Consider the following 23,279-nt stretch of genomic DNA (forward strand, 5'->3'; position numbering starts at 1 on the left):
GTGGGCCCCACGTGGCAGCGGTGGGGGGCCGGGGGAGGTTGGCCGGGGCACCTCACTCAAGGGCTGCCCTGCGTCCAGCTGGCCATGCAGTTCATCAGCCAGTACAGCCCCGAGGACATCGTCACGGCGCAGATCGAGGGCAGCTCCGGGGCGCTGTGGCGCATCAGCCCGCCGAGCCGGGCCCAGATGAAGCGGGAGCTGTACAACGGCACAGCTGACATCACCCTGCGCTTCACCTGGAATTTCCAGAGGTGCGTGCTGGGCCGGGGCAGGCCCTGGGGGGCGTGCAGCCCACAGTGGGTCACGCTGTGCCCTGGTGTGCAGGGACCTGGCCAAGGGCGGCACCGTGGAGTACGCCAACGAGAAGCACACCCTGGACCTGGCCCCCAACAGCAGCGAGCGGCGGCAGCTGGCCAGCCTGCTTGAGGGCACCTCGGACCAGTCCGTGTGAGTTGGGGCTCCGGGGCAGGGAGGCCGTGTGGGCGAGGCTGGGCCTGACTCGCTGGCCTTCTCCCTGCAGGGTCATCCGCAACCTCTTCCCCAAGTACATCCGGGCCCCCAACGGGCCTGAAGCCAACCCCGTGAAGCAGCTGCAGCCCAGTGAGTGTGTGTGCGCGCGCGCGCGTCGGGGACGGGGGGTGGCCTCAGCCCGGGGAGAGGCGGCTGGCCCTGACCAGCTCTGACGCTGCCCCAGACGAGGAGGACGACTACCTGGGCGTGCGCATCCAGCTGCGGAGGGAGCGCGTGGGCGCGGGGGCCGCCGGCTTCCTGGAGTGGTGGGTCATCGAGCTGCAGGACTGCCGGGCCGAGTGCAACCTGCTGCCCATGGTCATCTTCAGTGACAAGGTCAGCCCGCCCAGCCTGGGCTTCCTGGCTGGCTACGGGTGAGTGTGCTGCACAGGAGGGCGGGAGGGCGGGTAGGGTGCAGCCAGCAGCGCCCCCGGCCTCACGCCGCCCCTGCCCCGCAGGATCATGGGGCTCTACGTGTCCATCGTGCTGGTCATCGGCAAGTTTGTGCGCGGCTTCTTCAGCGAGATCTCGCACTCCATCATGTTCGAGGAGCTCCCGTGCGTGGACCGCATCCTCAAGCTCTGTCAGGACATCTTCCTGGTGCGGGAGACGCGGGAGCTGGAGCTGGAGGAGGAGCTCTATGCCAAGCTCATCTTCCTGTACCGCTCACCTGAGACTATGATCAAGTGGACCCGTGAGAAGGAGTAGGAGCGGGGCTCCTGCACCCACGCATGAAGGAGCCGCCCGGCACGCTGCTGGGCGCAGACACGTCCCCGGCCGGCCGCCACGCCCTGATGCTGCTGCCGGAAGGAAGCTGGGACCCCCCCCACCCCGGCCCGGTGCAGGCCCACTGTCCTGTCCGTCATCCCCGCAGGGCCCAGCACAGCCCGCACACTGGGCCAGGGGCTCCAGCCTTCCCTTCCCCACGCGTACTGTAGGGTTTTCTAATTAAAAATATTTTTATTTATACAATCACATGCTGCCTGCCCATCCTTGCCCTCCTGCTCCGGGGGGACCCAGGCTCCGCTCCCGCCGGTGTGCACGTCATCGTCACTGCTCTCCACCAGATACTCCTGGATCTCCGGCGAGGGCCTGGGGGAAGCCATACCCTGGGAACTCTGCCCCACGGGGGCCAATGCCTGGAAGGACCCCTCCAGCACTCCCCCAGCCATGTGGCTAGCCCATACCTTTGGCTGCGGAGCTGGGCCTCGGCCAAGATGTAAGGTGGCAGGGGGTCCAAGGAGGGCTGCAACAGAGAACGGCCATAGATGAGGAGCTGCGTGGCAACAGGCCCCCAGGGGTGGGCCTCCCCTATCACGACCCGAGGGTGGGAAGGACTCACCACATCCTTCATATTCACACGGCAGCTGTAGCACAGCTGCTCGATGACACAGGCTCGGGAGTCCTCCCTGTGGGAACAGAGCTGTGCCTGAGCACCTGGTCGGGGCCCCAGCATGCCACACCTACCCTGGCCAGCCACATGGGGCAGAGTACAGGGCAGGACAGGGGCGGGGCAGGACGGTACTAGGAAAGGACTCACCTCCCGCATGGCCTGGTCCCCCGAAAGCAGTTCTGGGCCCTGCCCACCTCTGTAGAACAGCAGGGCACCGTGGGTGCCTCAGCTGGGGGGGTGGGGGACTGCATCTGGGAGCAATCCTGGGTCTGAGCCCCAAAAGCCGTGGCACTATCTGCAGGCAGAATAGGCTGAGGGTCCTCTTGGGGCTGGACCCCAACTCCCACACACCAGTGCCCCTCCCCCTCCACACGAACCAGCTGTATCGACGTCCAGCAAACACATACAGAGCAGGCAGCGGGGGCCAGAGGCACAGCCGTCCCTGGGGGCCTTGACCAGCTTCTCACTGGTCCTGAGGGGTGGCAGACGGGGCACAAAGGCAGCCTGAAGCCGGGCTTCACTCCTGCACCAGCGCCAGGCTCAGCGCTCACCCCCACCCCACCGCGGGTGCTGACGCACACGCACCTGTACACAGTGCTGACTGTCGAGGGGAACTGGGCCTGCAGCCGAAGCAAGAAGCCCTCCATCAGCCGGTGGATGCTGGCCTTCTCGGGGGCCTAGGGACAGTCAAATGGAGGGCTGCAGCAATGGCGCCCCCAGGCCCCCTGCACACCATCAGCCCCGAGAGCGCGGAGTCGGGGCTGGAGTGAGCGGAGCACCCGCGTCTGAAGTGTCCCCGTCACGGAACACAGCCGCTGTTACGCTCTCCCTGCAAGCCCCCCCGGCTGAGGCTACCAGCCCACCTCTCCTCAGCGGGGGGCGCCCCGCGTGTGCTCCCAGAGAGCTGGTGTGGATAGCTCAGGCCACTGAGGCTGTGCCGGCCACCTCTGACCCCCACTGGAGCAGGCCACAGTCCCGCAACTCACCTTGGTATCGATGGCCGGCGTGAAGACCGAGGGGACAGCAAACAGGCGGTTGTAGAAAGCAACCTCCTTCAGCGTGTGCTCGCGCATGGGCCGCACCACCACCACGCTGCCGTGCCGCTCGTCGGAGAAGCCCTGGGGTGGGGGCACACTGCTCACGGCGCCCAGCAGAGGGGCTCACAGCCCCGCCTTCCCCGTACCACAAGGGCGACCCTGGCGCTACTCTCAAGTGACAGGGACTAGAGGGACCCCTGAAAGGCCCGACCCACGTAACCCACGTACCGTGTCCCAAGCGAGAAACGCCCCTCTCCCCAGCGCCAGGCCGGTCATGAGCTTGATGGCCAAGCGGGTACAGCTGTCTCCTGTCATCACCTTGGAGTAGCCATGGGCCTGGGCCACGTGCAGGATCAGGTGGGTCCTGCAAAGCAAGCGCAGGGTCTCAGGGGCCAGAGGAGGCAGGGCCGGGCCCCCAGGGTGGGGGTAGGGCTCACCGCAGGGTCTGCAGAAGCTCCTCTTTGGCCGTCAGTGTCTTCACGGAGTCAAACAGTCGGGACAGAGCCTCGGTCTGATCAGCCGGGGGTGGCCCAGCCAGGTCCTGGGGGTCCTGGGTGCAGGGCTGGCTCAGCTGCTCCTCCCCCGGGGTGGAGTTGGAGCTGCCCCTGACCCCCTCAGCTACCAGCGTATGCTGCTGCTGGAGGAAACTGTCCACAGCCACCTTGTAGGTCCCTATGGTCCCCACCGGCTCCTGGGCAGAGCAGCGCAGCACAGACGGAGGCAGGGCAAACACCTTCCAGGGCAGGGAGAGCGCATAAGACCCAGGCCCTCCCTCTACCCATATGCCAGGAGCAAACAGGCCAAGGGGGAGGCCCACGGCTGACCTCACCAAGTAGGCAGGGCCCCTCGTGGGCACCCCGGTGGCCCGCCCTGAGACAGGCCCACCCACCTCTTCCAAGGTGACAATGTGCCATGGGAAGCCAGTGGTCTGTAGGATCGACTTCACATCAGCCAGAGTTCTTGCTCTGTCCTTCCAGCTCTGGCCACAAGCTGCGCCCTCTGAAAAATGCAGGTAGAAAGGAGTCATAGCTACAGAAGAGCCCAAGATGGGACAAGGCCAATGTCCTGTGAGCAACTCTACGAAGCTTTTCAGTGGAAACCACAGGACGTGAACCTGTTCTCCTGGAGGGAGCATCATCAGAGTAGGAAGTGGGTTCTCTCTAGCGGCACAGGGGAGGGGTGGAGGGAGGCGTGATGGACCACAGTGCCCCAGACCTATCTGGGAGCCTATCTCAGGGAGCAATGGGTGGGGCAGGTGAGCATCCAGCCCCTTCCACCCCGGGGCCCTGATCCATGGACCCTAGGCAGACCCTCCTGCCTGACTCTGATAAACGTCTAAGACAACCACTGTGCCTGTGTTGCTAGACCAATGTGCTGTCTCCAAAAGATGCCCCCACCAGGGCCTCATTAAGGTCATAGCGCCAGCTGTCTCAGTGGGGCCCATCCTGAGCACCCAGGGACGGGACTTCCCGGGAGGGCTACACGTACCATCAACGTACACAACCCCTGGCACAAAACGCAGTCTTTTGGCAGAATCTCGGCTCAGGCCCTGGAGAGGAAAGGGACAAGACCTCAGCCCCACAGTCAGAAGCCAAAGGGTACTTTCCCAGCACAAACCACTCCCCATCTGAACTGATGTCTTCCAGGACGGGTGGTGTTCCCCACCTGGGAGACAGACCATTCAGACAGGGTGCCACCCATGGGGAGGCCACACAGCCCGACGTGGTCAAAGTGACCTGCCCGAGCATCTTCACAGCCCCAGGAACACCTGCTCCTCACCAGTCTCCACCGCCCCCCGGCCCCGCCAGCAATGTCCCGAGAGGAGCGGCCTGCCCAAGCACCCCTGACCGCTAAAAGTGCGAGAGGACAACAGACTTATCGAGGCACTGACAGTCAGAGGAAACGGGCTCCAGGTGCCGGACAGAAGGCCAAGGGAGTGGGCACTTACACCAGGCCAGGCTTAGGGGGCCATGAAGGGAGAGAACAGCACCATACCGGAGCTCTAGGACAGACCACCCCTCTAATCTGTGCCCCTCACTGGAAATGCAGAGGGTCTGTGTATGTCCCAGCCCCAGGTCAAGGCCTCCACGGCAGCCAGGGCCCTCAGGAGAAGCCCTAGCTGACTCCGACATGCTGAGCGACAGTGTGAGTGGGCTGCTGAATACCTGGAGCAGAGCTCCCCAGCGAGCGCCTCCTCCCGTACGCCCCCCATCCCCACCCAACTGCACGTCCCCTGGCAACTCCACTGTTCATATGGGTCTCCCCTTAAACTTTGCAAGGAAGCTGCCCAGCCCCAGGCAGGGTGGACCCCATTTGGGTTCCCCAAGGCACCTGCTCCTTTCTCACAGTTCTGTCCTGGACCCAGAACCAGGGGGAGGCCCAAGCACTCGGGAACAACTCAAGCAAGGCTCCACCGTGCCGCCAGGGACTAGGGACTAGGGCTCTACGCAGTCAGCAAACGCTACTGAACTCAGGCATGGCTGGGCACTCCAGACTCAGCTTCCAGTTTGCACCTCTGTATACACATCCGACAATCCTCTGGGCAACCCCGCTAGGGGTGGGCTGCTCTCGCTAGCTGCAGGCAAGAGCCCCTCAGTGCTGGGCCTCCACCCCTACAACTTAAGGGGGCAGCAGCCAGGGCCCTGGAAGACACTGGGGTGACGTACCTCAAGGACCTGCCAGACCATGGAACTGGATGAAGGCCCCCCAGACCATGCCAAGAGCACCTACGGGAGAAGAAACATGGCTAGAGAGCGCTGCGTCTCCCCCAAGAGCGAGACCACCCTCCCCACCACCACCACCCGTGCAGGACACTGTGAGGGGAGGCAGGGACGGAGAGTCAGGGCCCAGGGGGGCTGGGCTTCCCAGCTGGGGACCCCGCAGAGGAGTCACTCGAACACACTACCTTTTCACCCGGAAAGATCAACCGATTCTTCCCCAGCACGGCTCTGAACTTGTGGATGTAGAAGGCCCTGAAGCAGTCCCTGCAACAGACAGCCAGCAGCTGCGGCCACAGAGCCTGACGGGCAGGCGGCCTGACGCGAGCCCTGACAGGCACGCGCCCTGACACGCTACGCGGTCATGTTTTCCTTCTTTTACCAACTTCGCAAAGGCTCTGCCCAGAAACTGGCAAGGGAAGCCAGGGTGGAGGGGTTCTTGCCAGCTGTGTCTGCCGCAGGACCAGCCCCGTGCTGCACAGGGAGGCCCCCCTTGGTCCCCAACAATCCTTACTAGGGTGAACTGAGGTCTGAGGGGCCCAGAGCCCAGGTGCCACCTGCACCTCCAAACACTCCGGAAGGCCCAGCAGGCAGAATGGACGGACACAGGAAAGTGCAGGGCAAGGCCAGCCCAACCCTCCCTTAAACAGAGTGGAAGACCCCTTCCAAAACTCCAACAGGGAGAAGTACTGTCTCTTGGGGTGACGGGGGAAGCACTGAGCAGGCAACAGGGGATGCCCTGTGTCCCAGAGCGCCACCTTGGCTGACCAAGCTGATACCATCTCAACCAGAAATGCCTGGGAAGTTCATGCAAATGCAGAGTCCTGGCTTCCTCCTCAAACCCACAGAAACAGAACTTCCAGGATGGGCCCTGGAAATCTGTATTCCTGAAAACCTTCCACCTGATTCTCAGGCTCAGCTACAGGTTAGAATCACTCAGGCCAAATACATTGGACAGAATGTGCCAGAGTGAGGGCCAGGCATCTGCATTTGAAAGCTCCCTGGCAACCCCAGCAGGGAAGCCAGGGTCAATGACAGCACCCCGACCAAGGGGGGCAACGCAACTCCCCGAGAGCTGCCCCACACCTGCAGCTGCACCCCTAAGCCTACGTTCTTTTTCCTACTAAGACATAACCAAGGACACCTGGGTAGCTCAGTCGGTTAAGCATCCAACTCTTGGTTTCGGCTCAGGTCACGATCTCAGGACCATGAGATTGAGTCCCAACTCAGGCCTTTTGCTTACAGTGGAGTCTGCCTGAGAGTCTCCCTGTGCCCCACCCCCTTGCCCGCACCCTCTTTTCCTCTAAATAAATAAATCTCTCTCTCAAAAAAAAAGAATATTTTTTTAAAGCCTTTATTCATTCATTCATTCTTGAGAAAGAGAATGTGAGTGTGTAAAGAAGGAGACAGGGCAAAGAGAAAATCTCAAGCAGACTGCATGCTGAGTGCAAAGCCCGATGTGGGGCTCTGTCCCCGGATCCTGAGATCCCAACCTGAGTCGAAATAAGAGATGCTTAACCGACTGAGCCACTCAGGTGCCCCTAAATAAATCTTAAAAAACAAAAAACAAAAAACAGACACAGCAGTGTCCACAGCAACTCCCCCCACAAACCCCACTCCCCACTGAACAGGCACCACTATGAGGGGTCGACCAAGCACCCGATATTCCTTTGGGGTCAGTAGCTCAATGCAGTGTTTAATAAAATGCCAGGGCCCCAGTTAACCAGCCACAGGCAGTGAGTCCCCAAAACTCACTCACCGTTGGGGAGTAGTAAGGCTCCTAAAACACAGACGCTTGCACAGTGCGCTGACAAGCTGTGGCTGCCCACAGGCAGGGGGAGCTCTGAGCCCAGAAGGAGCAGCTGCAGCCACTTCTCTGCGACAACGATCACTTTAGATGCTCTGAGCAATCAAAGCAACGGCTGCTTTGCTTACAATGTTTACTCTAGTGGCACACACCAAGTCTCCTAGCTCCCAAAAGATGGCTGGGGAGGAGAAAACTTCAGGAAAAAACCTCAGTCCCTTCAGGTTCTCTTTTGAAATGTTCTGGAAAGTAGAGTCCAAGACTTGTGGAGACTAATTTAAAAACATGAGCTAGGGGGCACCTGGGTGGCTCAGTCAGTTGAGCATCCAATTCTTGGTTTCGGCTCAGGTCATGATCTCAGGGTCACGGGATCGAGCCCCGCGGCGGGGGGGGGGGGTTCTCTGCTCAGCGGGGAGCCTGCTTCTCCCTCTGACCCTCCTCCCGCTTTTGCACTCTCAAATAAAATCTTTAAAAACAGACAAACAAAAAAATCCTCAGAGCACCTGCCCAAGATCTCAGGATGCTCTAATCTGCCCCTAGATGCGCTCCAGCCACCCTGAAATGCTCGTCCTGCCTACACCTCACTTCACCCTCTGCCACTTTCCCTTAAGTGCCATCAGATACCCTCCTGCCATGTGGACCATGGGAGAATTACGGGGTACCCACACAGAAAACACCCCCCACACGTACCAGAGTACTGGAAGGGATATTAGAAGTAAATGCGTCCAAAAACAAGAGAAAAAGCCACAAAAATGGGGCATACCCAGCTGCTAAGCCAGACAGCATTTACCTCCAGGCCTCACCTGCAGAAGGCATCTCCTGCTCGGATCACGACGACAGGTAGGCCTTCCTTGCACTTTACACACTTCAGCTCATGGCTTTGGACACATGCGAGGGGGGGAGGCAGGGAGAACACAGATTGCAGACCTCCCTCCCAGTGGGCTTTGGGGAGGTGGTACTGCCGTTCTCCCCGCCCCCCGCCCCCCTCCCCCCCCCCCGGAGTGTATGAGAAGCTGATGCGGGCAGCTGCACATACTCATCCAGACCACCAATATGAACAAATACAAGAGCCGTGGGGGGAGGGGGTTAGTCTGCCAGCTGAGAAAACCACGGAGGCCACCTCTGTCTCTCAACGGCTGGCATGCCTGGAGAGACAACCTGCTGCGGGTGGATGGGAGGAGAAAGATGCAAACAGAGGGAGGAAGCGACAGACAGGCCGACTTCCTCCTCAACTGAGGACACAGGCTGCAAGAATGACAAGCGCACCGGGTGCTGCGGAGCAGGGTGCTGCCCACACCGGGACCCCGGGGCTTCTAGGCGCCAGCTTCGGCGGTCGGCTGGCCTCCACGCGCGGCGCCAGGGGCTGACGGCAAGGCTCGGGCCGGGCTCTCGGGGCAGGACTCTGCCGCCCGCCCGGAGCGCCGGGAAGGAGAGGGGAGGGTGCGGACGCCCAGCTCTTACCCAGGCCGCGGTGGCGGCGGACCCTCGGGCGCTGCGTCCCCGTAGTCCTCGCCAACCTGGCACATGGCTGCGCTGGGTCGTACCGTAGTAAGCGGCGGCGGCGGGGAGACGCGCCCTAATAACGTCAGCGGGACGCCAGCAGGGCTATGACCAGCGGGCTGGGGGCGGAGCGCGCGCTAATGATGTCAGCGCCGCGGCGCCGCGACCGTGACAAACGGGGCGGGGGCGGGGCGCTCCCTAATGACGTCAGCGCCGCGCCGTCGCGGCGGTGACGCGCGGACCTGGCCCGGCCGGGCCGGAACAGGGACAGCGGCGGCGGCGGTGGCAGGCCCGGCCCCGGGATGGCGATGTTCCGCAGCCTGGTGGCTTCGGCTCAGCAACGGCAGCCGCCGGGCGGGTCGGCGGGCGGCGACAGCGGCCTGGAGGCGCAGTACAGCTGCCCGATCTGCCTGGAGGTGTACCACCGGCCTGTGGCCATCGGCAGCTGCGGCCACACGTGAGTGCGCCGGCCTCCGGGACGCCGCGGGGTTGGCACGCCGCTGTGGGGAGGGGTCCGCGCTCGCCCCGGAAGGGGCCTGAGGCCCGCGGCCGCCCGGCGCAGCCCCGGAACCAGGCGCGCGGAGGACTCGGGCGGGGGGCGCGGGGCTCCCTGCGCAGCGCCGTCCCTGTCCTCTGGGCGCGTTCCTCCGCCTCAGCCCAGCCTCCTGCCCGCCAGTCCCGGGCGAGCCTAGCACCCCGTCGGCGCACCGGGCGACCTGCAGCCCTGCCTGGTCCCGGGATCCCTGGGGTCCGCTGACGGCTTCAGCGGGCCTACCCGCGTATTCAGAGGGCAGCAGGCGACCTCTGCGCCAGTCCCCTTCGATTCAGTCCCCTGGAGACCGGGGTGGGCATTTGTAAATAAATGCCTTGTGGCTCTTGGTATCGACTCTTTTTCGGACCCGCTCTCTGCCTGTCTTGACCGCAGAGGAGAGGTGTTCCCTTAAGTTACGAGAGAGGCTTGTTTACAGTCTGGTACCGTTTTCTTTGGTTTTTGATGGAGATCTTGGGTCATATCCGTCATTGAGGAACTAGGCGGGCTGGCCTTCGGGACCAGACACCAAGCACCCTGCTAGGGTTTCCAGCTGCACCAGAGCCTCCAGCTGCACCAGAACCTCCTGCAGGGGTGTTTCAGCAACAGAAACCTGAGACTGTGGCTCTCCTCCCAGCCGAGAGCTGCACTCAAGTCTGGGAGCTGCCAGCCTGGTTGGAAGGGAGCCGAGAGCAGAGTGTCTACTCTCCTCCGACTGGCTCCTGGCTGGACAATACAGCGCTTGACCGAAATCAGCAGGGTAGGAAGCAGGGTCGGGAAGGCTCGGTTGCCAGCAAGCAGGGCCACTGAGGCGGTGGGGCTTTTGCGCCCAGGGGTTGGACATAGGTGCATCCAGGCAGGTAGGTGCCCCTAGAACATTTTGCAAACAAGGGCAGCTGACTTGGGAGGCTCCTGATAGAAAGGGGGAGCTGGGCAGCTGTGTGCCCGCTCATCACCTGGGGACAGTGTCGGCATCCAGAAAGCCTTCACTTCCCTCCTCCTCCGTGTCAGGCAGCACACCAGGGGAGCACAGCCACCTTGTCAGGAAGGGCCCTGTGTCTCACTTTGTCACACTGCTGGGGACGTCTTGTCAGGGGCAGCCTCTGAACGGGACTCCGTTCGTGGAAGCACGCGCTGCTGGGTGTTTTTGGGGGTGCTCTGCAGTTTTTAGCCCATCACTGAGAGAACTGCAAGGCTTGACCTGGGCCCAACTTCAGGAAGCCTTTCCTGGTTTTCGGATGGGATCCCGTCGGCACCAACACTTACCCAGCCCTGGGCCACAGCATTTCCAGTCTCCGGGTCTGTACAAATCTGTGTACAGATTTTTCTTTTTCCACACAAGTTTTTTTTTCCAGATAAGTCTTTTCTTAAAATGTGGTCTTTAGAATACAGCACTGCACAGAATTGTTATGAAAGCTTCATGTTCTCTAAACCCATCCCCCACCCATGTTTTTCTTGGCAGAATCTGATCTCTCTTCTGATCTCTCTTCTCATGGTCCCATGAGAAGCTCTTCCACAGCATCTTCCCTAGAAGACTTCCTCCCTAGCTGTCTGTTCTGTCTCTGTTTCTTACTCTTCCTAAGTTTCTTTTTTTTTTTTTTTTTTTTATTTATTTGACAGAGATAGAGACAGCCAGCGAGAGAGGGAACACAAGCAGGGGGAGTGGGAGAGGAAGAAGCAGGCTCATAGCTGAAGAGCCTGATGTGGGGCTCGATCCCATAACGCCGAGATCACGCCCTGAGCCGAAGGCAGGCGCCTAACCGCTGTGCCACCCAGGCGCCCCCTCTTCCTAAGTTTCTTGTCTGGTGTCGTGAAGGCACATGGCCAACAAGTGCAGAGGACTGAAAGGCTCACGTTTTTCCTTAAAAGAACCTGCTGGCAGTCTAGGTATCTGTCCCGCACAGCCACCTAACCGTGAACAGTCTGCCTCCACAAAACAGAGTTTCTGGTCATGCGAGCAGCCGTGTGTGGGCAGCACCAGACAGAAGAGGAGAAGTCGTGGCGAGGGGGTTTTGGTCAGGAGGTCAGTGGGGCTTGTGGAAGAGCTCCTAAGAGCTCCCCAGGGGCCCCAGAGGGAGCCGGTTATTTCTCATACTCGGGGGACGTCCTGGGCAGTGAGTCCCATCTGGAAGCAGAAGCTGCATGGCTGGGTATGACCCTCTGATGGGCCTTCCCCTGAGGGCCTGTGCGTGTTTGTGGCCGGCTCAGCCTGACCTCCCCTGGCGTCCGCTCTCCTTTCATGCTCTCTCATCGGTGCTGTCCCATAGGTCCTTCTACCTCTGCGTCCCCACATGTAGTCAGTGAGTAGACATCAGAGAGAAATAAGAGCGCTCACATTTAGGGGGAAACGTAGGGAATGATGAGGACACGTGTGTCCTGTGTGGTCGGCGTGCTGTGGCCCTATCGGGTAGGTGCTGTTGCTGTTTCTTTGGTAGAAGAGGCGAAGTTCCCAGGGTTCGCAGCAAAGCCAGAGCTGCACTTGGGCAGTCGGCCAGGCTGGCCTCTGAGCCCCTCACCTCCCCGCCACAAGTGCCCTTGCAGCAGTGACCCTGGAGACCCTGCAGACCGCTAAGCATTGACGGCCCCCTGCCCACCTGCACCCAGACCCAGGAGCGGGCTTCTCTGGGCAGGGTCTGTCACTCCCTGCTTGGCTGTCCACAAGCACGGGTCTCGGTCAGCCATGGGGAGCTCACCTGCATCTGCGTGTGGGTGGCCCAGAACATGGGCGATTGATATCATCCAGAAAAGGCTTTGGAAGTCGGGCTCTGCCACTGAGAACAACTGCTGGCCTTCGTGGGCCCCCGCACTGTTGGCCTGTGCTGGCACAGCGGTGTGTGTGAGAGGCCAGGGCAGGAGTGAGACACGGCGTTGGTGCCGCCGGAGCCCGTCTAGTGGCGGTCAGGCTGCTCCCCTCATGCCCACGGGTCTGGAGGCAGAGAGCAGACCGCTCAGCTGGCTCTGTCCGCTGTGCTGGCAGAACCTCCCCAAAATAGGCGGCCGCTGCTTATCTGGGGCCGCTCTGAGCACCACGGTCACAGTGTGGAGACTCGGCTGCCAGCCAATGGTGCCTCCGGCTCCTTCGGCACCACGACACACAGACCAGCAGGGCTGTGGGGCAGGCAGGCGGGCGGGTGAGTCCCGGTTCAAGCAGGGGTCCACACATGCCTTCTCAAGACACCAAGCTCCCTGGCCTCCTCCTTCTGGCAAAGAGGTGCCCTTCACCCCGACCTGTGCATCAGTCGTTGGAGACGTGGTCCTGCGGCCTGCCCTGACAGTGTGGTGACTCGTCCCCGAGCGCTCCTGGGGCCTTCCCTCCTGCGCGTGCGTTTTACAGCTTTGTCGAAATAGAATCCCCCCTTCGAAGTATACACACCAGTGGTTCCTGGAGTGTCCCGTGTTGAGTAGGTGTCCCCATTGCAGACAAACCCCGCAGCCCCCACTGAGCTGCGCTCTGTCTGTGCACGGGTCTGTTCCGGGCTTTCCGTGTCAACGGAGTCACACAACACATGTCCTGAGCTTGGCGTTCCCAAGACTCACCCCAGTGGCCAGCGTCCGCCAGTAGCTCACTCATCCTGGGGATAGGCCGCATCCGCATGTCCGTTACCTGTGGGCGACGTGGCTTGTTTCCACCTCGTGGCTCTTGTGGTGGTGCTGCTGTGAGCACCCATTGTGACGGTAGCAAGCTCTCGTCCAGTGACAGCCGAAGTGAGAGGGCTCTGTCGGCCGTTAGGCTAGTCAGACCCTTGGAACGGCAAGAGAGGCAGCCAGGGACACTTGCAGGGTGGGTGTCTTGGCACCTCTGTCACACACTTGCCGGGGTGCCTGGCGGGCCCTCCCCAGGTAAGGTAAGTGGCAGGTGGTGAAAGAGGCTGCCGGGAATCCTGCATCTGATGGGCCTCAGGCCAAGCCGGGTCTTCTCCTGTGCATGTGTCTCTGCAAACGGTGACAAGCCAGGTGGAGGCCACACCGGAATCCAGCCCGTAGGAGGAGGGCCCAGGCGTGGGCAGCAGGAGGGACTCTGGATCACCCCCGGCTGCCTTCTTCTGGGAAGGAAGTGAAGCTCTGTTGGTGGCGGAGAGAATGCTGGCTGCTTAGCTGAGCTGAGCGTGTACACGTGGGAACACCCTCACATCCCGTGGCCCCCACAGCCGCCCCGCCCGCTCGGTGCACACAGATGATGGCACAGTTGTGCGCACCTGGATCCTTTCAGTCTTCAAAGGGGCTCCCTTTGTCATGGGTGGGGGCTTAGCCCCTGTCCCAGGGCCGAGTGCTCACTCCTCCAGGCCTCCTTCTCAGAATCTGTAGATTCCAGGCCAGGGTCATAGCTGAGCGGCCCCCCACAGCACTTCCTAAGGAGCTGAACCGAGGGGGTCCTGGGATCACGCTCCCTCTTGCTGCCTGCTGGGTGCTCTCCAGCCCCGTGTCCCCGCGGACTGGCTTTCCTTCTGCCTGAATGCCGCTCGGTTCTCTGCAGCGCAGTGGGGGGGGCCTCGGGGTGAGGAGGGCTTGCTGCTGCGGCCCACGCACACCTGTAACCACTGGCTGGCCTCTGGATGTCGCATCTCCAGCGACGGCACCAGGAGCCTCGGGCGCCCGAGTGTGTGCCCAGGGCTGTGAGGGTCCCTGCTCAGCGGTCAGGAGCCCAAGCAAGGCCCCTTCCGTCACCACACCTCTGCTCCAGCACTGTCACAAGGCTGGCGACACTTGGCCTGGACACTTGGCCCGGTGCAGTCTCGGGCCCCTGGAGCCCTGTGGTTTCCTCTCCCAGCATTGTTATCTTACTGTCTAAAGCTTTGTGGGTGGAGGGTTTCCAGAGCCCTCCGTGCCGCCTGTGTCCCTTAGAGCACCTGGGGTGCGGGCATCACCGCATGGCCATGAGACAGGCAGGCTGAGCTGCGGGCTGGGCCCAGGGCCGCGGGGCCAGCATGGCTCCCGGAGAGCCCCAGCCACAGCTCCACCAGCCTGCTGGAGACGGCAGTAGGCCCCACAAACCCACAGCTGGGAGGGGACCTGGCGCTGTCGTCATCTAGCCAGAGGAACAGGAATGACGGTCTTCAGAAATGTGCTACTGACGGCAGAGGGGAGCTGAGCTGCCCTGGGAGGCTCAAAGCAGCCAGCGGCCCTCAGGCCCATGTCCCCTCCCCCTGCAGGTTCTGCGGGGAGTGCCTCCAGCCCTGCCTCCAGGTGCCGTCCCCCCTCTGCCCGCTGTGCCGCCTGCCCTTCGACCCCAAGAAGGTAGACAAGGCCGCCCATGTGGAGAAGCAGCTCTCGTCCTACAAGGCGCCCTGCAGGGGCTGCAACAAGAAGGTACCCACCCCCTGCCCCGGGGCGGGCAGGGCTGTGGTCTGCAGCTGCAGGGCCTGCTTCCGCTCTCCACCCCGCTCTCCTCTCCCGCTGAGAGGAACCTGTGCTCTGCGCCTCCCTCACGTTCCCCATCACCCCCGCCCCTGCTGCCTGGCCTGGACTCTGGGTCTTAGGTTGTTGTATGGTCGCTGTGGTAGGGCTAATTTGGGGACATGGGAACTGAGCCTCACCCCTGCTGATGGGGGGACAGAGCCCCAGGCAGAATGGAGGGGGAGCTTCTCCAGTGCTGACCACCACCACCCACCTGGCCTGTCTCTCCACCCTGCCTGGAGCCCCTCACAGTGGCCCAGCTCCAGGAGCTGATTTTGACTGTGCTATTTGACTGCCGTCTCTCAGCTCAATATAAACATCACACAGAAGGCCACCCCTGGTCACTTTGTCCTGAGGGCCAGGGTCTGGACGTGCGGGGCTCCCCTGGGTTCCACAGTGAGGCTGCTGGCCTCCTTCCCAAGACAGAGCAGGCCGGGCCTTCTTGGCTTCGCATGTGCAGCGGCCCACTTGGATCTGTCCACACTCGCGGGCCCTCGGGGCAGGCCTGAGCAGAGCAGGGAGCCAGGCTGCCCTCAGAGGCCCTTCTCCTGTTACCCTGGACACCTGGGGGGGATCTTGGCCCCGGGGACCTTACCCCGCCAAGCTCGCACCCTCCTCGCGGCTGCCTCGGTCCTGTGAACGTGTTTCCTATCTGTGAAACATTGACTCCCAGCCTGTCGGCGTCGGTGACAAGGCAGGATTGGTGGCATCTGCTCCCGAGGGAGCGGTGACTGCACCTGTCCCTTTTCTTGGGTCATTCCCTTGAGCCACACTGAGGTCTGCGCACCTGGCCCCCTTTCCCTGCCCTGAGGACCTGTGCCCCAGGCCGGGCTGAGGAGAAGGTCGCACTGCGGGCTGGTACGCGTTGGTAAGGGTGCTTGACCGTCCACAAGAACACGGTCCGTCGGCTTCTGTAGCAAGGGCTGTTTCCCCGACACATCTCTTCTGGTCTCACGGGCTGCCCCTGTCTAGTAGCTGGCAGCCAGACGCACCTGCTGATGGGTGTCTGGAGTTTGTGTCGCGGCCGCGAGGCCCACGTGAAGCCTCCCCCTGCTTTTGCCGCACTGCTGTGCTACCAGCGTTGTGGGCAGGGACGGGCCCTGCCGGCTGGTGGTCCTCTCATCCTCTGGAGCCTGACCTTGACGCCACCTCTGTCTCTCTTCCTAGGTGACACTGGCCAAGATGCGGGTGCATGTTTCGTCCTGCATGAAGGTCCAGGAACAAATGGCCAACTGTCCCAAGTTCGTCCCCGTGGTGCCCACGTCGCAGCCCATCCCCAGGTAGGCCGCCCCACTGCGAGTGCTCAGAGCCCCTGTTCCTTGTAGGGGTGGCTCCTGGCCCGTGTTGCTGTCCCTGGAGGAGGTGGGAGAGGCTGTAGTGTCCCCTGTGTGGACAGCCTCGCTGCTGTGCAGGAAGGGGACCCCAAGGAGGGCCAGCAGGGGAGCGTCAGGGGAAGGGATGGGGCCCTGCACGTAGGGGGAGCCAGGCGGGGTGCCCCGGGGTGGTTCACGCTGTAGTTGGGGGCGGTGCCGGCCCCCACTCACCCCCCACCACCATGGCCGCAGCGCCGTCCCCAACAGGTCCACGTTCACCTGCCCCTACTGTGGGGCCCGCAACCTGGACCAGCAGGAGCTGCTCAAGCACTGTGTGGACAACCACCGCAGCGACCCCAACCGCGTGGTGAGCGCCGGGCCCGGGGGGGGGGGGGGGGCGGGCTCCCCCGAGCGCTGCTTCAGCCCCCGCCCCGTGTTGCAGGTGTGCCCCGTCTGCTCGGCAATGCCCTGGGGGGACCCCAGCTACAAGAGCGCCAACTTCCTGCAGCACCTATTGCACCGGCACAAATTCTCCTACGACACCTTCGTGGTGCGTGCCCCCGCAGCCCCCGCCTCCACCCCTCCCTCCGTCCCCCACATGCGGTGGCCCACACACCGCGCCCCCGCTGGCCCGCAGACCCCCCACGCTCACGGCCCCGTCACCCGGCGTCCTGGTGGCAGCTGTTCATCTCAAGCCCCGGCCCGTGCGGTCCGAAGCACAGACCCGCTCAGCGCTCGGTCTCCAGGCCAGGTGTCTGCGGGCCGGCGCTGCAGAAGCCCCGTGGTGTCCTCGGGGAGGAGCCCGATGTGGGTCCCGTGCGTGGGCAGCCCACCCCATGACCCCATGGCCCTGGACCTGGCAGCACGGTTCCCTCCAGGGGGCGGACAGAGGGTCTGGCCCTGAGAGGCGGCCGGCGCATCCCCTGTCTTCACTTCCTGTCTTGCAGGATTACAGCATCGATGAGGAAGCTGCCTTCCAGGCTGCCCTGGCTCTGTCTCTCTCCGAGAACTGAAGGCACAGCCCAGCCCCTGGACCTCGGGGGACGGGGCCGCCTCAGGGGACGGGCCGTGCGGGTTCTCTGAGGCCCAGCGCCTGCATGGGAGTGCGCCTTGTGGGACACGCGGAGCCTCCCATGTTGCAGGACGTATGGTCCCAAGCCCGCCAGGGGCCTTGTCGTCGGAGGGTGGCCACCAGTGCTCCTGGCCGAGTGCTGCTGGCTCCCTCGGTGCTTCGGGCTGAGCAGGCGGCCCTCGCAGGGCCGGCTCCTTGAGCCTGAGGGCAGTCGGCGGTCTGTCTGTCTCAAAGCCATGCTGTCCTCCACATACGCAGAGAGACCCGTTGTGCCCCACGGCATCCTGCAGGCCTGGCTGCTGGGCAGGGAGTGCGAGGGGAGCCCCAGCCGCCATCTGGCAGCATTTCCAGTTCGTGCACTCGGTACTGGCTTTTGTGATACTTAGAAATTCTGGCATTTTTCTATATTATCCAGTGTGATGATCTTTTCACATTTTATAGAGCAAAGACCGAGCATTACTCTTCATATTGCAATACCCGTGTTTGACTAGGAACAATAGTATTTTTATGGAACATTTACAAAATTATATTTTTTAAAAAAAACAATCAAAAATAAACAGTGTGGGGTCAGCGCAGGGGAGGGGAAAAAGAGGCGTGGACGCCGGAGCCGGAGCACGCCCTGGGGCTTTGCTCAGACAGATCCTGGTGCAGCTCTGCTGGGTCCCCGGGGGTCGCCAGGAGCTGTTTGTCAGGTCCCCTTTCCTGACCACCAGGAAGAACCCCCAGGGTCCCCGGCCGCCCGCTCACAGTGGCCGCTGACTCTGCGGCTGCCCCAGCAACGTAGGCCTCCTCCCGCCAGGGTCCTGGCCCCCGCCCGCTGTCCTGTTCCCAGGGGGACCCCAAACCAGGTCGGTAGGCCACCCCTGGGGGTGACGGGTGGGGCTGGAAGACGCCGTCTTACTCTTTCGGTTCACGGCATAAATTATTGCTCTTTAAAAAAAAAACTTCAATAAAACATTTCAAAGCATCTATAGCAACCTTGACCACTGGGATGCATCTGGGAGGGTGAAAAGCGGGTGGGGCTGGGGTGCAGCCGTGACCTCCCTTTGCTTGAGGTCTGCAGCTGTGTCTGTCCACAGGCAGCTCGAGCACTTGGGGGGACAGTGCTACCCACCTGCCCCAGGCCCCTCCCCGTGAGTACGGCACCTCCCCAGGCTTCCCTCAGCCTGAGGCTCCCCAGGAACATGACCTATCTCAAACTACATCTGGTCCCCAGTGACACACGGTGCAAGTTTGCCAGGCAGTGGTGGTTTTCACCTCCTTCCTGATCATGAGATAAGGTCCCCCGAGGCCAGCAGTGGCCATGGTGGCCTGCGGGCAGTCTTTGGATGCCCTCAGGGTGAAGGCCAACACCCCTGAGCAGCAGCCACTCTCCCCACGCTGGCTCTCCCTGCTTTCCAGCGTCCCTGGGCATTGTCCCAGTGTCCCAGCATGGGACCTCGGCCCCCCAGCCTCATGCAGGGGCTAGCGGGCAGAAGGAGCCATTCAAATGTGAAATGTCCGGGGCACCTGGCTGGCTTAGAGCATGCGACTCTTGGTCTCGGGGTTCTAAGTTCGAGCCCCATGTTGGCTGTAGACATTACTTAAAATCTTTACACGTGGAACGTCCAGCCAGAGATGGTGCTCTGGGTCCTCAGGCAGGGCTGTGTTCTGGGCCAATCCTCGAAGCAGGTGGGTCTCCTGGGCTTGAAGCCACGGCACGGCCAGGCAAACAATTCCGCACAAGCGGCCACTCGGGGGAGCGGTGACAGCTGGTCCCTCCCTTAAGTCCCCCTGAGGAGCCTCCAGCCCCACCTTCCCCTCTTCAACCCCACTGGCCGAGGACGCCAGTTCCAGGGAGCAGGTGTGGTGGCGGGTCCCTGCTGCCACCCGAGGACACCTGTGGAGCTCTGTCCCCTCCATACAGCCACGGGGGCAAGAGCCCCAGGATAGTGTCCACACATGGTCTCTCATCCCCAACACACCAGGCCCAGTGACTCGGTGTCCAGGACAGTCTGCCCAGGGCAGGGCATCAGAGTGAACCCCAACATGGTGCAGGGGGACACGGGCGAGCTGGAGCTCAGCAGACCCCACAGTGTCGGGTGGGGACGCCCGGGCTGAAAGCCACACCATGAACAGCCTCCCTTGTACTCGCCACCGTGGGGCTGTCCTGCCAGGCCTCCCTGTAAATCAGCACAGCCGCCTCCAGGGCTCCCCGCCACGTGTGCACGCGCACACACGCACACACACGCACGCGCTCTAGCCTGGGAGTTTCTGGAAGTCAGGGTCCCCCTCCCATCCTGATACACACGAGGGCTGACCACCACTGGCGCTCACCTCCCCCACCGCCACACAAAGCCAGACAGCCCTGCGTCCTGGGGCACCCCCACCTGGAGTGCACACGTCCCTTTCACAGGAGGCACTGCCTGCGGCGGGGAGCGTTGACATGCACCCTGCGGCCGAGAAACCACGTCTGGATCTTGGGTACCTACGGCCTCCTATGTTAGGATGGGGCCAGGCAGGCAGCAAGCCGAGAGGCAGGACACCCAGAGCGCGGAGGCCCTGCCAGCCCCAGACCCCGACCGCTGGTGCAGTTCCCTGCCCTGGGTCTCACGGGAGCCTAGCACGTTTAAGAGTTTAGCCCGCTGACCTAGCCCGGGGGCACAGCCAGCTGGACTCCCACAGAGGCGTCCCCCTGAACTCGGCAGCCAGCCAGCAGGCCAGCAGAGAAGGTGCTTTGGACCCAAAAGCCCCACTGCTGGCTCCTTCAGCCTGTGGCTTCCAAAAAGCCTGCGCTGAGGACCCGGGACTGGGACCCAGAAGGCTCCTGTCCGGCCCGTGCGCTCAGGCCCCGCGCCTAGGACGGAAGTTGCCTCGGCGGTGTGAACCTCCCGACACACCTCTCCCGTGAGCCTCCAAGGACAGGCCGCGCTTGCTGGCCTCTGCCCCCTGGTGGCTGGTGTGAGAAGCACAGTGCGTGCTGCGGTGTGGAGGCTTGGCTGGGGGCAGGTCCGCAAGATGGGGTGGCTCTCCCTGTCTCCAGCAACCTGCTGGGAACGAGGGCCAGCTCCAGCACGCAGGGAGCAGACATTAGGGTGCAGAGCAGGGAACCCCGCTGTGAACCCCTCTCCTTGAGGCCTTGGGCATCCTGCTGCTGATGCCTGACGCCCGTATCACACAAGAACCGTTCCTGCGGCCTCACAATCACGTGTGCACACATGTATCACATGCACACGAGGCAGGACACAGCCCAGCACATACGTGCAGCCCGCTCGGCCCCAGCCCCTAGGACCCCGTGTTCCCTGGCATGCCTAGGACACCACGTCCAGCACTCTTCAGCATGTCAAGCAAGCTGGGTGGGAAGGGACAGTGTCCCTTTCTGTCTCACACAGGCATGTCCCCCAGACCCCAGATTAAGGACCAGCATCAGCTGTAACAGGCCTCAGAATGTAATGAGCTCCCCTCCTCTGGGGGTGACCGACACACACTGGCCACCACTCTGACCAGACGTTAGGCTGGAACATTTGGTCTCAGTTTCCACAAGTCCATGACCTCGTACAGCCATGAGGCTGCCCCAAGTCAGGATATCCCAGCCACACCCACACTCCGGGGAACACACGCTGGTGCAGGGGCCCTTCGTCCCTGCGGCTGGCGCCCCCCGTGCGAGGGGCCAACTGTCCGTGGTACTGGGAAGCTGAGCCCCAGCTGCGAGGTCCGGCTCCGAGCACTGTGCCAAGAGTCTCGGTCCCTGGGGCCTGTGCTTCATGCTGATGTGTCCACACTTGAGAGCACAGGGGCTCACCCTCCTCCCAGCCCCAAGGATGTGTGTGCCAGGGGCCGCGCTGTTTGGGGGTTCTCGATGCCTTTCCATCTCATCCAACAGCTTTGCTGGACCCCACTATGCGCAGCAGGCACTGTGTGGGAGGGAGGGCAGGCTCCAGCTGGCCCCCCTTTGGGGTGCATGTGGCAGGGAGCACGGCCCACCACACGGGGTCACGAACCCCAATCAGTTAAACAGTGAGCACGCAGTGGGGTTGCGGATGTGTGTACATACGCACACAGAGTCAAGCACAGCCTGTCATGCTCCTTGTAAGGCACACGGAAAGGCTACAAACACATACACACACAGAGAATCTAAGAAGGACTGTAACAGTCGCTCGGAGGCGCCCATCCTAATGGGAAAGCACCGCTTGGGCGGCAGATAGAGGCCAATGGGCAGGGTCTGCAGCCTGGCTCCCAGCCGGCTGGCATCCCCGCCGGCTGGCAACCCCAGGGTCTTAGGTCTCAAGGGAAGACCACTGTGATTTCTTGTGGAAGGCGAGGACTCTGGTCCCTGCAAGTCCTGCTCTGGTTCCAGGAGACTGGTGGGAAGTGGGTGGCATGAGGCTTAATGGCCAGGTAAAGCGGCCGTGAAGAGGCTAGAAGGACACAGGGCAAGAGCAGCTAGGGACAGCGGCACCCCTTCGCCGGCACCACACAGGTACGGACAAGCAGATGTCAGCGTTTCCCTCTGTGGGTACTTCTTGGGTCCAGTCCAGACACAGCCTTGCGAGTCACAGCCAGTGAGTCCGCATGACCCCGACGAGGGCTGAGAAGTGGGAGGGGGTCGTTTGTTACAGCAGCCCTAGGAAAAGCATACACTGCCCCTACCCCAGAGCTAATGCGCCAAGGACCCTCGGTATCCAGGGGGCATTTCTAGGATGAGATCAAGAACACTCAAGTTTCCCTAAATAGTGTGAGCATCTCTCTGGGGATGAGGGACATCATCTTGGCTGGCAGCCACACAGTGGGTGACCGGGCGGGGAGGGACAGTGCAGGTGGAGGGCTGGCCCAGGTACCTGCAAGCCTTATCTACGTCTGGGAGGGGAAAGAAGGAAGAGAGGGTATAAATAGAAAGCTTGCGAGGCTACAGAACAGGTGAATAAGCAGAAGGCAGCCACGTGTCCTCTGAAACCCACACGCACAACAGCACGGTGCCAGGCTGTGGCCCGCAGGAGAGATGCGTGCCTTCTGTCTGCGCACCACCTGCCCTTCCATGTTCTCACCAAGCCACAGACAGGGGAGCACACGCCTCACATAAGGCTGGCAGTGTGGGCCTGGGTCCCCATCCCCCCACTTCTAACAGTGTATGCAACACTGTATGAACAGAAGACCCTGGTGACGTGGCCCTCCATCCCCGCTTCTCCAGAGGTCCTTGTACAGGCTCACTATCGACTTCACCTCGTCGCCCCCCAAGTCCACAGCTGGCAAAGAGCACCCGCAGTCACGTGCCCGCCGGGCCTCAGAGGCACTGCCAGGAAAAGCCCCACAGCTGTCGGGGGGAAGGCTTGGGGCTGTGTCCACTCGCCCAGAGTGCCCCATCTGACCCCTGAAGTCCTGAAATGTCCATATCAAAAGGGACCAGACGCTCAGACATGGCTGGTCCAGCTCTTTGTGGCACTGAAGGAGGGACACGGCTGCCCAGGGTCACAGACGAGGCGGTTGCACAGTGCACACGCTTCCCCCTTTTTGGTGAAACTTGCCATAACCGCAGCTCAGAACCCCCCTGGAATCCCAGAATTTCAGGCTGTGTCCTTTCTCCCAACCAAAGGAGTCTTCTGGAGGCGCGGGCCAATTCCTAAATCCCCATCCCCAGAGGGAAGGAACCCTCCCCAGCTTTCATCCCCAGACCGGCTGACCCCCGTCCCCACTACGCCTGGTCAGCTGGGTCAGCTTTGGGATTCAGGGCTTGGGCTCATCAATCCTACCGTTGCGGGTTTGCGCAGGAGGCGGGGCGGTTGTAACCAGCTGGAGCAGGGGTTCTGCGCACGCCTCCACCGTCGTGTGGACTGGAGCCCGGCTCGGCTTCCACCCAGCCCTGACCTCCGCCCTTTAGTCCACGGTGAGTGGGTGCGCCAGGCCCCAAGGGTCGGTGTGACTCGCGGCGCGCGCCAGGGCAGTCCCGTGGGGAGGACTCGGCGGCCATGGGCTCCCTCCCCCGCGGCCCGCGCACCTGTCCTGGGCGTGGCCCCGAAGCCCCGCCCCGCGACCC

At 62.3% G+C, this 23,279-nt stretch overlaps 3 protein-coding genes across 11 annotated transcripts in view; 2 read left to right on the forward strand and 1 right to left on the reverse strand.

Moving 5' to 3' along the window:
* PIEZO1 (piezo type mechanosensitive ion channel component 1 (Er blood group)) overlaps positions 1 to 1,485 on the forward strand; it is a 53,293-nt gene extending 51,808 nt beyond the window's left edge. For all 5 annotated transcript variants that reach the window (XM_045772828.2, XM_045772832.2, XM_045772831.2 and 2 more), the window contains 5 exons: positions 79 to 251; positions 325 to 447; positions 521 to 600; positions 695 to 884; positions 969 to 1,485. In XM_045772828.2, coding sequence (XP_045628784.2) covers positions 79 to 251; positions 325 to 447; positions 521 to 600; positions 695 to 884; positions 969 to 1,218 — 816 coding nt within the window. In that variant the 3' untranslated portion in view covers positions 1,219 to 1,485. The remainder of the gene's footprint in view (positions 1 to 78; positions 252 to 324; positions 448 to 520; positions 601 to 694; positions 885 to 968) is intronic.
* Positions 1,451 to 23,238, reverse strand: CTU2 (cytosolic thiouridylase subunit 2). 4 transcript variants are annotated; one of them, XM_045772833.2, is made up of 15 exons: positions 8,923 to 9,099; positions 8,265 to 8,339; positions 5,846 to 5,924; positions 5,607 to 5,666; positions 4,429 to 4,489; positions 3,830 to 3,939; positions 3,378 to 3,673; positions 3,169 to 3,304; positions 2,890 to 3,021; positions 2,489 to 2,580; positions 2,281 to 2,375; positions 2,051 to 2,198; positions 1,853 to 1,919; positions 1,698 to 1,756; positions 1,451 to 1,602 (listed from the first exon to the last, which is right to left on the reverse strand). In XM_045772833.2, exons 1-15 carry the CDS (start codon positions 8,985 to 8,987, stop codon positions 1,455 to 1,457), a joined length of 1,623 nt encoding a protein of 540 aa, XP_045628789.2. In that variant the 5' UTR covers positions 8,988 to 9,099; the 3' UTR covers positions 1,451 to 1,454. The 4 variants fall into 4 exon arrangements, 3 of the variants coding, with proteins under 3 accessions (XP_045628789.2, XP_045628790.2, XP_087726501.1); XM_045772834.2 differs by having other exon boundaries at positions 8,252 to 8,339; positions 8,923 to 9,081; XR_015727986.1 differs by lacking the exons at positions 8,265 to 8,339; positions 8,923 to 9,099 and adding an exon at positions 22,996 to 23,238 and having other exon boundaries at positions 2,281 to 2,407.
* RNF166 (ring finger protein 166) lies at positions 9,179 to 18,242 on the forward strand. 2 transcript variants are annotated; one of them, XM_045772837.2, is made up of 6 exons: positions 9,179 to 9,418; positions 14,641 to 14,797; positions 16,052 to 16,164; positions 16,450 to 16,564; positions 16,621 to 16,747; positions 17,145 to 18,242. In XM_045772837.2, the coding sequence occupies exons 1-6, from the start codon at positions 9,264 to 9,266 to the stop codon at positions 17,159 to 17,161; spliced, it is 684 nt and encodes a 227-aa protein (XP_045628793.2). In that variant the 5' UTR covers positions 9,179 to 9,263; the 3' UTR covers positions 17,162 to 18,242. The 2 variants fall into 2 exon arrangements, with proteins under 2 accessions (XP_045628793.2, XP_045628792.2); XM_045772836.2 differs by having other exon boundaries at positions 16,640 to 16,747.
* Positions 23,239 to 23,279: the final 41 nt, after the last annotated feature.

The sequence above is a fragment of the Ursus americanus genome, chromosome 21 (genome assembly GCF_024610735.1).
Source record: "Ursus americanus isolate L20-20 chromosome 21, mUrsAme1.1.p, whole genome shotgun sequence".
NCBI lineage: Eukaryota > Metazoa > Chordata > Mammalia > Carnivora > Ursidae > Ursus > Ursus americanus.

Coding starts and splice junctions, on each gene's coding strand:
- RNF166 (XM_045772836.2), top strand. CDS start 9,264: ATGGCGATGTTCCGCAGCCTGGTGGCTTCGGCTCAGCAACGGCAGCCG. Junction 16,565..16,639: donor GCAGCGACCCCAACCGCGTG/GTGAGCGCCGGG, acceptor CCCGTGTTGCAG/GTGTGCCCCGTCTGCTCGGC. Junction 16,748..17,144: donor TCTCCTACGACACCTTCGTG/GTGCGTGCCCCC, acceptor CCTGTCTTGCAG/GATTACAGCATCGATGAGGA.
- CTU2 (XM_087870375.1), bottom strand. CDS start 23,213: ATGGCCGCCGAGTCCTCCCCACGGGACTGCCCTGGCGCGCGCCGCGAG. Junction 2,376..2,488: donor ACAGTCAGCACTGTGTACAG/GTGCGTGTGCGT, acceptor GCCACCCCTCAG/GACCAGTGAGAAGCTGGTCA. Junction 1,603..1,697: donor GCCCAGCTCCGCAGCCAAAG/GTATGGGCTAGC, acceptor GGCTTCCCCCAG/GCCCTCGCCGGAGATCCAGG.